The sequence below is a fragment of the Neophocaena asiaeorientalis genome, unplaced genomic scaffold (genome assembly GCF_003031525.2).
Source record: "Neophocaena asiaeorientalis asiaeorientalis breed wild unplaced genomic scaffold, Neophocaena_asiaeorientalis_V1.1 scaffold340, whole genome shotgun sequence".
NCBI classification, from domain to species: domain Eukaryota; kingdom Metazoa; phylum Chordata; class Mammalia; order Artiodactyla; family Phocoenidae; genus Neophocaena; species Neophocaena asiaeorientalis.
Window position 1 is genome coordinate 2,133,354 of NW_020172733.1, and position 12,054 is coordinate 2,145,407.

General features: G+C 34.8%; 1 protein-coding gene across 9 annotated transcripts in view; it reads left to right on the top strand.

The window, feature by feature from the left end:
• Window positions 1-12,054, top strand: part of PPHLN1 (periphilin 1) — a 138,414-nt gene that overhangs the window by 72,229 nt on the left and 54,131 nt on the right. For all 9 annotated transcript variants that reach the window (XM_024740445.1, XM_024740439.1, XM_024740440.1 and 6 more), the window contains one exon: window positions 5,934-6,053. In XM_024740445.1, coding sequence (XP_024596213.1) covers window positions 5,934-6,053 — 120 coding nt within the window. The remainder of the gene's footprint in view (window positions 1-5,933; window positions 6,054-12,054) is intronic.

Below are 12,054 nucleotides of genomic sequence, written 5' to 3' on the forward strand. Positions count from 1 at the left end.
CCAGGAAGCCTACACTAGCCTCTAGACCAGCCTCACCCACCAGCAGAAGCAAGCCAGACCCTACCCTGGGACCAGCTGTGCCCTGGCCCTGACCATTAGCGGGCCAGCACAACCTTTGGGACACCCCAGACCCCATACCCAACTGTTTCAGGAACTTGCCTCTCCCCTACTCCAGCAATCTGAAATGAGCTCTGGGATCCCTGGCCCTGCAGCCAGACTCCAGGAAGCAGTTCTGCTTGCCAGTAGTCTGGCACTAACCCCGGATCTGGCTTCACCTGCCAGTGTGTGGGCAACAGCTCTAGAGTCTTTGAGACCCTGACTCTGCCCACCAGTGAGCCAGCACTAGCTCTGGGGCCCCTGAGGGGTCTGCAACCAGCCACCTTGTGACCAGGTGGCCCCACTAAACAGTAGCCAGCAGCATCTTCACAAGGCAGGGCCTGGCAACCAACTGGACTAGGGGGCAGCCAACTGGACTAGGGGCCAACCAAGCCTACCAGACTACCCATGTAGTTAGCCCACCATGACAGGAGGACCCACACAGCCCTTCTAGGGGGAACACCTAGAGCATATAGCTTAGGTGATGAGGGGCGGGGGGAGTGTACTGCTAGGATACAACGGATGTCTCCTACAGAAGGCTACTTCTCCAAGGTGGAGAAACATAACCTACCTACCACATACATAAACATACAAAGAGCAACTTAGACAAAATGAGGCAGCAGAGGACTATGTTCTAGAAAGGAACAAGCTATAACCCCAGAAGAAGAACTAAGTGAAGATAGGCAGTCTACGTGTAAAAGAGTTCAGAGTAATGATCATAAATATGATCAAAGAACTTGGGAGGAGAATGGATGCAGAGTGAGAAGTTAGAAGTTTTTAACAAAGAGTTAGGAAATATAAAGAACAGCAGAGGTGAAGAATACAATAACTGAAATAAAAAATATGCTAGAATGAATCAGTAGTAGACTAAATGATACAGAAGAATGGATCAGTGAGCTGGAAGAGAGAGTAGTGGAAATCACTGCCACTGAATAGAAAAAAAAGAATGAAAAAATTAAGACAGTTTAAGAGACCTCTGGGACAACATGAAGCACACTAATATTCCCATTGTAGGGGTCTCGGAAGGAGAAGAGAGAGAGAAAAGGGAAGGGAACGTATTTGAAGACATAATAACTGAAAACGTCCTTAATCTGGAAAAGGCAACAGTTACCCAAGTCCAGGAAGCACAGAGAGCCCTGTTCCAGATTAACCCAAAGAGGAACCTGCTGAGACACATAGTAATCAAAATGACACAAATTAAAGATAAAGTGAGTATTAAAAGCAGCAAGGGGAATGCAACAAATAACATACAAGGGAACTCCCATAAAACTATCAGCTGATTTTTCAGCAGAAACTCTGCAGGCCAGAGGGTAGTGGCACGGTATATTTAAAGTGATGAAAGGGAAAAACCTGTGACCAAGAATACTTTACCCAGCAAGGCTGTCAGTCATGTTTGATTTAAAATCAAAAGGTTTACAGACAAGCAAAAGCTAAAAGAATTCAGCACCACCAAACCAGCTTTACAACAAATGGTAAAGGAACTTCTCTAGGTGAAAAAGAAAAGGCCACAACAAGAATACAAGAAAACTATGAAATGAAAAAGCTTACCAGTAAAGGCAAACGTACTGTAAAGGTAGGAAATCATCTACACACAAAGCTAGTAAGGAGATTAAAAGACAAAAGTAGTAAAATCATCTGTATGTATCCACAATAAGCAGTGAAGGGATACACAAAACAATTAGATGTAAAATAAGATAAAGACAGTAATCGTGAGGGGAGGAGGGTACAAATGCAGGGTTTTAAAAATGCATTTGAAATTAAGAGATCAGCAACTTAATATACTGTTATACAGAAACCTCATGGTAACCACAAACCAAAAATCTATAATATATATACACACAAAAAAGAAAAAGGAATCCAAACATAATACTAAGATGAGTCATCAAATCACAAGAGATGAGAAAAAATGAAGAAAGGGGGGGAAAAGGTCTACCAAAATGGCAATAAGAACATACATATTGCTAATTCCCTTAAGTGTAAACAGACTAAATGCTCCAACCAAAGACATAGAGTGGCTTCATGGATACAATAACAAGACTCATATATATGGTGTCTACAAAAGACTCACTTCAGATCTAGAGATACATACAGACTGAAAGGAAGGGCATGAAGAAAGATATTCCATACAAATGGAAATCAAAAGAAAGCTATATAAGTATAGCAGTACTTATATCAGACAAAATAGACTTTAAATAAAGACTGTCACAAGAGACAAAGAAGGACACTACATAATGATCAAAGGGTCAATCCAAGAAGAAGATATAACAGTTGTAAATATATATGCACCCAACATTGGAGCACCTCAATGTATAAGGCAAATATTAACAGACATAAAAGGAGAAATCAATAGTAACACAATAATAGGAGGGGAGTTTTAACACCCCACTTATTACATCAGTGGACAGATCATCTAGACAGAAAATCAATAAGGAGACATAGGCCTTAAATAACACATTAGACTAAATGGACTTAATTAATTTATAGAGAGCATTCTATCCGGAAAGCAGCAGAATGCATATTCTTTTCAAGTGCACATGGAACTTTCTCCAGGATAGATGACTTGCTAGGCCACAAAACAAGCCTTGGTAAATTTAAGAAAATTGAAATCGTATCAGACATCTTTTCTGACCACAAGGCTATGAGAGTAGAAATCAACTACAAGGGAAAAACCTGCAAAAAACACAAACACATTGGAGGCAAAACAGTATGCTACTAAACAACCAATGGATCACTAAAGAAATCGAAGGAAATGAAAACAGTATTTCAAGGAGATATCTGCATTTTTTTTGGCGGGGGGAATTGAACCTGGCCCATGGCAGTGAAAGCCTTGAATCCTAACCACTAGGCCACCAGGGAACTCCCCTGCATTTCTGTGTTCATTGCAGCGTTATTCTCTATAGGCAAGATGTGGAAACAACCTAACCTGCCCTCAATGAATGGATAAAGAAAATATTGTATGCATACATGATGGAATATTATTCGACCATGAAAAAGGTGAACATCTTACCACTTGTGACAAAATGGATGGACCTTGAGGGCATTATGCCAAGTGAAATAAGCCAGACAGAGAAAGACAAGTATTCTATGATCCTGATGACATGTGGAATCTAAAAAAGTCATTCACAGAAAGAAGGGTTGTTACCAGAGTCTGGGGGACGGGAGAAAAGCGGAGATGTTGGTCAATGATTATGAACTTGAAGCTATAATATGAATGAGTTCTGGGTATCTAATATATTAGCATAGTTATTATAGTTAATAATACTCTCCTGTATAATTGAAATTTGCTAAGAGATCTTTGATGTTCTCACCACAAAAAAGAAATGGTAATTATGTGACATGATGCAGGTGTTAGCTAATGCTAAGGTTGTGATTATTTTGCAATTTAAAAAAAGTGGGTATATACATTTTATGGAAAAGGCTTAGATGTTAAATAATTTTCTCAAGGACATAGCCAGTTTTCACTGCATCATTCTTCTCAGTCCTTCCTTCTCAGTATCTGAAAACGTGTTGAAAAGGTGCATGGTTCTAATCCTCAAAACTTAAAACTTTGGGGTGTTGCTGAGGTTCTCTTCACCAACCTCACACTGTTCCTCTTTCCATTGCTGTTGTTACTTCTATTCTCGTCTTTCTTCACTTCTTTTTGTTTTCTGTCTTTGGTATGTTTGGCTTTTCTGTAAGAAAAGATATCACCTGGTGGTCTGTGCTGGTGTTCAGTGGGCAGCTGCTTCTCTGCCTCAAATGAAAAAAGAAAAGGTGTCTTTGTGACAACTTGTGTCTTTGGAGCTGTCCCAGAAGTCTGAGGATGCTAGAATGCTGGATTTTGAATAGGAAAGATTGATTGGATTTTTTGGTTCTTTCTTATCATATCAAGGGTGCTTTACCCATCTGAAACACTGGCTTGGTTTTTTTTTTTTTTTTTCCCCCAGCTAGAAATGAATGAAGAGTAAATAATACTTACCCATCTAAGTCACTATGAATATTTAAATTATGATATTTGAAATATTTATTTCCCTTGAACTATAATGTGGTGTGAATGTTATAGCATAGGACTTTGTGGTACGTGATGAAAATATATTTTAACCATCAAATCCAACCCCAATGGATTTTAGATATTTTCATCTGACAGTTTATTTTAGATGTTTGCATTTTTGTCTTAGAATGGAATTAGAATTTCAGAATTTTAGATCTATAATCATTTTATATATTGGGGAAGTATAGCTTCCTGTGTCCTCTTCCCAGGGTTACATGCTAGCTTTATTACCTAGATTTCCTGATACGGTGGAGGACTTTTTCTTTGAAACATTATGGTTACTGTCATGTAGGAATAGTTTTTCAGAGTTTATTTTCTGCTGTTAGAAGTCAGTTTCAAATGAGAGTTTTTTTAAGTGTACAGAGTTAATGATGGTTGAATAGAAGGATTCAGTTATAAAAGATTTTGCTTCCTTCTTTACTAGAGATAATTTACAATGTTTTGTTTTGTTTTTGCTCTAAATTTCTCTTCAAAACAGGTACCAAAGAAAAGTGAGGTGTACATTTAAAAAAATATTTTTGTTTGTGTTTCTTATTTTTAAAAAACTTTTTAACCTTATTACTAAGTAATAGTAAAGGTATTGCTTATATCTTTTTAACCTTATGTATGGGTAGGGCTTTGGAATAAGATATTGAGACTTACTCAGTGGCCATGGAAATACTCCATGTAGATACACTGTGATTATCTTCTAGTAAATATTATGGATGGCAAACCAGTTTTTTGGTAAATTGAATTGAAGGTGGTCAAGGGCCTTATTCATCTAGAAGACCTAGTTTTTAAGTTCCAGCTCAGCATTTATCGGTAACTGTGTACAAATCACTAACCTTTTGACATTCAGTTTTTTGGTTTATGAGTTGGGGGTGATAAAGTCTAGCCACCTTCATGGAATTCCATTTAATTAAAATGCCTTTTTTTGGTTTGCATGTGTAAGCGCTTTATAAATGATAGTGTACCATAACATGGGGATTTTTACTGACACTGTCATCCAGAGGAGGTATATTTAGAATCAATGATGTGACTTTATAGAAGTAAGAGATGGAAACAAAATTAAAGTACCAAGTGTTAATGCTAGATGCTTTCAGGTCTGTTACTTCCCTTGATTCTCACAACTACTTTAAGAGTGAATATAATATTATTAATCCCTGTTTTGTAAATGAGAAAATGAAGGCTCACAGTGTCATAAGTTATGTATATAAAATCATCTGCCCTCACTAGTGATGAAATGGCTATTCAAACCCAGCTTTGTCTATAACTCCAAATCCTATACTTTGTTTAGTATTGTATGTGGTTGGAGAAGGGAAGTAGTGGTAGTATCAAAAAATGAAATTTAAGTGTATACATTTCGTGTAAAGAGTAGGATTTATATAAACTATTACAAAGTATAAAATAGTATATCTGGACTTTTCTGTTTCATTAATTAGAAATTTACCTTGATGAAATTTTGGCATTGGTTATTTCATTGAATATAATTAAAGATACAAAGTTGAAATCAGTATAATGTCTTGTATATTCTAAATAATATTTAGTATATTAGTTGTCAGTGTTTTTTGTTTCGTTCCTTAGATGAATTTCTAAAGCTTTATATAAATGAAAGTAGGAGTCAGATTTAGTCTATATGTCCCCCCAAAATTGCAACTTAACGAAATTCTGTGTTGAATATTTTTGAAAAAGCGAAGAACGTACTTGTTCTCTTTATAAATTTGAAGGCTTAAATGATTTCATGTGTAAGTGGGGTATACTTCTTGATGTATTTGAAATTTTAAAGCCCTTGAGAACTGTAACAGAACCATTCTTTTGTTTTTATTAGGTGTTAGATAAACCCAGTCGGCTAACGGAAAAGGAACTTGCTGAGGCTGCAAGCAAGTGGGCTGCTGAAAAGCTAGAGAAGGCAGATGAAAGTAACTTACCTGAAATTTCTGAGTATGAGGTAAGGCAAAATTTCTTCTTTATGTTTCACATCTGAGAGTTTTGCCTGGATTTTAAATTATTGATGAAAATTTTAGTTTGTTCTAGTGTTTTAAAGTATACTTGGGGAAAATGTCCTCATGGATTATTAAATTTTACCACACACAATAATAGAATGAATATGAATGACTGAATTCAGTAATTACACTGTCTGAATGTCTCTAGTAGTTTAGAAGTGTAAGAATAGTATAAATATGGAGTATAAGGAAAATGCAATATTTATATCCTTCTTTTGTGAGCTTTTAAAAGTATTTCTAGAAATCATGCTAAGCCACTAGTCATAAATCAGTGAATTCAGAACAAAAATCTAATTAAACCTTGGATCTTGGGCTATATTTATATTGCATGTTATATTCTATGCAAATTATCTCATAAATATTCCAAGAAATGCAATTATGCATTGTTTGGTCTACCTGTACTTTTTGATGAGTCTTGAGTACCAAAAAATGAGAACATTTTTGAGTCCACAGAATACTCTTTATAGAATGTTTTCATTAAAATATTTGAAAATGAACTGAAAAATTTCTCTATAACCTGTAATAGAGGGAAATACAGATATTTTGTGGGCCAAGTTACGCTTCTAGATTTAGAATTTGTTACTAGAGGAATTATTTTGACCTGGCAGAGAATATAAAAATCTCTGTACAATGACAAATTATGTATATTCGGAGGAGATTTCTCACTTTACAATGTATTTTTGGTTGCCTTTTAAGGAAGGTCCTTTGATAAAACAGATCAAGCATTAGAATTCGATGTACAAATTGTATACCTACATACATCTTAATACACTATGAAAAGATCCTTTACAAAATAACTAATGTACACTGCTCATAGAAAGTACAAACCAGTACAAACCCTATCAGTACTCAGAAATAGAGCCTTTCTTTTTTAAAATGCTGATCTGTCATTTAGCTATCAGTTGTTCTTAAACAGGTCAAGGTTTCCTTGTTACTGTAGCTATAATAATAGATATTTATGCATATTTTCAAGTAAAGATATAAATATATCAAGCTGTCCTTCTTTGGTACCTTTCTAGCACTATTTAAAAGCATGAACAATAAACTACTACATTTAATAGGGTCAGTTTGCCTATTTTCCTTAATAATTTAGAATAATGGTTTTTATATTAATAATAGAAATATGTGCTTTAAAATTGCTAATTTGGACAGCTGATAATTTTTCTCAGAGTACTTAAACCAGAAACTTCCAAAAATACTTAATTTTTTGTTTCCTAAATACTATATCTTCAATTAGCAAAGCTTTATTAAGATATATTCTTTCTCCCCCCTCGTCATTTTTGATATCTCTTAATTAAAAAAAAAATCTCACTATCCACCTTTTCCAGATTTTAACTATTCTATTTATAGTCTTTTTTCATTGCTTGACTGGATTTTGACTCTGAATAGTCAGTGACATTGGGTCTAGAAAGACTTTTTTTCAGGCTTCTTGTTTTTTCTCTGAAATATGCCCAAATTTGCTAGGTTTTGAATTAATGAGAAGTCAGTAATCCTAAAAATCTATATGTGGGTCATAGGTCAGACATGATTTTTTGTTGGACCAAAGGCAAGGTGAGAACAGGGTTGAGATTACTTGAGTATGTCTGTTAGTTGGTGTACATCGTGAGTGTTGAGCAGCGTTATCAATCTCGTAGCATCTAAATGTTCTTCAAGTTACATTGATACTTTTCCATACTGGAGATAAAGCAGTTGAGAAATTCTTAACGATACTCTGTCTTTTGGGCACAGATAGTCACATTTGTTCTTGGGTAGTTTTTAAATAGTTGCTCATTTCAGTGATCTATGTTTTATGAGAAATAAACTTTTTGAGAATTTTGACTTTGGTTCTATAAACTCCTTTCTGATTTGAAAGAATAAGGTGGAAGGAAAAAAGGACTTTGATGCTGTGGAAGAGTTTGGCATAGTGCTGTGTGTGTGTGTGTGTGTGTGTTTAAATCTAATTGTGACAATCTTTATATTAGCTGTTGAATAGAGAGGAGATTAAATATTTAAGTTTCCAGTTTATCTTCTCTTGCTGTCATCAATATAGTTTTAAGCAATTTGGTTGGGAGACCATGTAGTTTACAGAGAGTCCAGTGAAATTGAAGGTAAATTCAGTGATATGTTTAAATATTCAGGAATATTATAGTTCATTCTTCTGTAACAGCTTGCATACATTTACCTTTTGGACTCTAATAGAGAATTTCCCAAAGTATTTGATAGAATGATAATTCTGAAGGGTCTTAGTGGTCTGAGGAAGAACAAAAAAGATTCTGTTAGCCCCCTTACATTTGGGAAATGCTAGATTTAAAAGAGGTAGGTTGATTTTGGCACTTCAGCACTTTTCAGAGATTTTAATATGTTAATATGCTCATCAGTGGTCTGTGACAGGAGGATGAATAATAAAGTTTGCATAATTTATCAAATTTTTGGCTTGAATTTTTTTTTCACAGTGCTAATTTTAGGATTAGTGTTTTAAGGCATGTATTTTCAGAAAATAATACTATACTGGCTTTCTCATAGTTTATTTAAATTCACTAAATATTCATTCTGTGTCTGTTTGTGTCAAACACTGCATTAGAGACACCATCTTAGCTTTCAAAGAGCTTGCAGTCAAGTTTGGTAGAGATATAATTTACTATCTGTAAATATATGGCCATGAGAGTTTTACTTTTGGCTATCAAAATGAAAAGCAAATTATTCAGAGATTATTAGAATGTTGCAGTAGAGCAGGTTGTTGCTTCTTGCTGCAGAAGAAAATTTTTAAATGTTTCTTATTTAAATGTGAAAATGTGAATTATGTTGTTTCCATGTATCAGGTGTTATTTTCCGCTTACCTTGTCCCTAGTGAAGTATGCCCAACTTCCATGGCCCTCTTTCAAATTCAGATCCATTCAGTGAAATCAATAGTGCTCGAGATAATAAGACTCAATATCTTTCTTGATTCCACTTTTCTTCCTTTCCTGTTGTAAAGTTTTTTGCCACTATTTCACTGATGACCTTATATTGCCTTTATTAAAAATTTCTTTTACTTGTCTAGTTATTTAGATAGATAGATAGATAGAATGTATCTCATGTCTTGTTTTCCCTCCAGTACCTTGGATAATATATATCTAATGAACTAAACTAAATTTAATTACTAATAAGCTCTTTTTTTCCAGTTTTACGGAAATGTAATTGACATACAGCACTGTATAAGTTTAAGGTGTACAGCATAATGAATTGACTTACATATATTGTGAAATGATTATCACAGTAAGTTTAGTTAATATCCATTGTCTCATATAAACACCACAAAAAAGAAAAATATTTTTTTCCTTGTGATGAGAACTCTTAGGATTTACTGTCTTGTCAACTTTCAAATACACCATACAGCATTGTTAACTATAAACATCGTGTTGTACATTACGTCCTCAGTACTTATTTATCTTATAACTGGAAGTTTGTACCTTTTGACCACCTTCATCCAATTCCCACCCCACTACTCCCCAGCCCTCACCTCTGGTAACCATGGATATGATCTCTTTTTCTATGAGTTTTTAAAACAATTCCATATATAAGTGAGATCATACAGTTTTTGTCTCTCTCTGTCTGGCTTATATCACTTACCATGATGCCCTCAAGGTCCATCCGTGTTGTTGCAAATGGCAGAATTTCTTTCTCTTTTATGGCTGAATAATATTTTATTGTGCATGTAACTACTTTGTCTGTGTATCAGTTGATCGATACTTAGGTTGCTTCTGTATCTTGGCAATTGTAAATTATGCAGCTATGAACATTGGGGTGCATGTACATTTTCGAGTTAGTGTTTTCATTTTCTTCAAATATATACCCAAATGTGGAATTGCTGGATCATATGGTAATTCTCTTTTTAATTTTTTGAGGAATCTCATACTGTTTTCTGTAGCAGCTGTACCAATTTACAGTCCCACCAACAGTGCACAAAGTTTCCCTTTTCTCCACATCCTCCCAGCATTTGTTACATCTTGTCCTTTTGAGGCTGGTCATTCTAAGAGGTGTGAGGTGATATCTTATTGTGGTGTTGATTTGCATTTCCCTAATGATTAGTGATGTTGAGCACCTTTTCATGTACCTGTAGGCCATTCATATATCTTCTCTGGAAAAATTTATATTCAGTTCCTTTGCCCATTTTTTAATCGTATTATTTGGTTTTGTGTGTGGTTTTTTGTTTTTTTGTTTTTTTTTTGCTATTGAGTTGTATGAGTTCTTTATTTTGGATATTAACTCTTTGTCCACATATATGATTTGCAAATATTTTTTCCCATTCTGTAGTTTGTCTTTCATTTTGTTAATCATTTCTTTTGCTGTGCAGAAGCTTCATAGTTTGATATAATATCACTTGTTTATTTTTTATTTTGTTGCTTGTGTTTTAGATGTCATATCTAAAAAATCATTGCCAAGACCCATATCAAGGAACTGTCTTTCCTGTTTTCTTGTAGGAGTTTTATGGTTTCCAGTCTTACATTTAAGTCTTTAGTGCATTTTGAGTTAATTTTTGTGAATAGTGTACGTTAGGGCTCTAGTTTCCTTCTTTGACATGTGAATAACCTGATTTCTTCAGCACCATTTATTGGAGAAACTTTCTTTTCTCCGTTGAGTATTCTGCCCTCCTCTGTGAAATATTAGTTGGCCATATATGCATGGGTTTATTTCAGGACTTTCAGTTCTGTTCCATTTGGCCTATGTGTCTCTTTTTATGCTGGTATCATACTGTTTTGATTACTGTAGCTAATGAGCTCTTTTAGTGTCAATTCAAGTTATTTCTCTCTTTGTTACTTGCCTTCTATTTTCCCAAAACTCATCTACTCTGATGTGTTTATTATGCTCATCAATTTATATTTTTGTATGTAGGTCTAGAATTATGATGAAGCTTGAAGTTCCTATTTTGAGTGTGTTTTAATAACTTTTTGTTTTGTTTGTTTTGCATTGACCTAACTAAAATGGAATCTAGTGGCAGAATTATTTTGACTGTGGGGTAGTCAGAACACAGTATAAATAATCTTTCTTGACATCATCTGAAATGAACGGTTGTCTATCTAGTGTTAGAAACCATATACTGATATTGTGATTTATTTCTTAAATTATTTTTTATTGTAGTATAATACATATAACATAAAACTTCCATCTTAACTGGTTTTTTTTTTTTTTTTTTTTTACGTTCCACATCACTTTTATTGCACAGTGGATAGATAATAAAACAATCTTTTTTTAAAAGGATACTTATACCAAACAACCATGGGGAGTATGGGGATATACATTCCCAAATGCAAAGAGGAAAAAGGAGACAGTTAACATGACTTTTTCCAGAAGCCAGAATGAGCCCCAGAGTTTTGCCACAGTAAGACTAGTGGTACATAGTTTGATATGGTCACATTTAGCCAGTTTATTGGTATAGTGTCAGCAGTTGGGAAAAAAAGAACTACGCAATGGAGACCTTAATGCTCAAAGAACCATTAGGTGGCAGTAGGGACACAGGTATCACACACCCCGCCCCCACCGCTTTCCCCCTTGGGGGTCCATACGTTTGTTTTGTACATCTGTGTCTCAATTTCTGCCCTGCAAAACCAGTTCATCTGTACCATTTTTCGAGGTTACATATATGCGTTAATATACGATATTTGTTTTTCTCTTTCTGACTTACTTCACTCTGTATGACAGACTATGTTGAGGTAGGTTCCCTTTGTGCCCACTTTTTGGAGAGTTCTAATCATAAATCGGTGTTGAATTTTGTCAAAAGCTTTTTCTGCATCTATTGAGATGATCATATGGTTTTTCTCCTTCAATTTGTTAATATGGTGTATCACATTGATTGCTTTGCCTATATTGAAGAATCCTTGCATCCCTGGGATAAATCCCACTCGATCATGGTGTGTGATCCTTTTAATGTGTTGTTGGATTCTGTTTGCTAGTATTTTGTTGAGGATTTTTGCATCTATATTTGTCAGT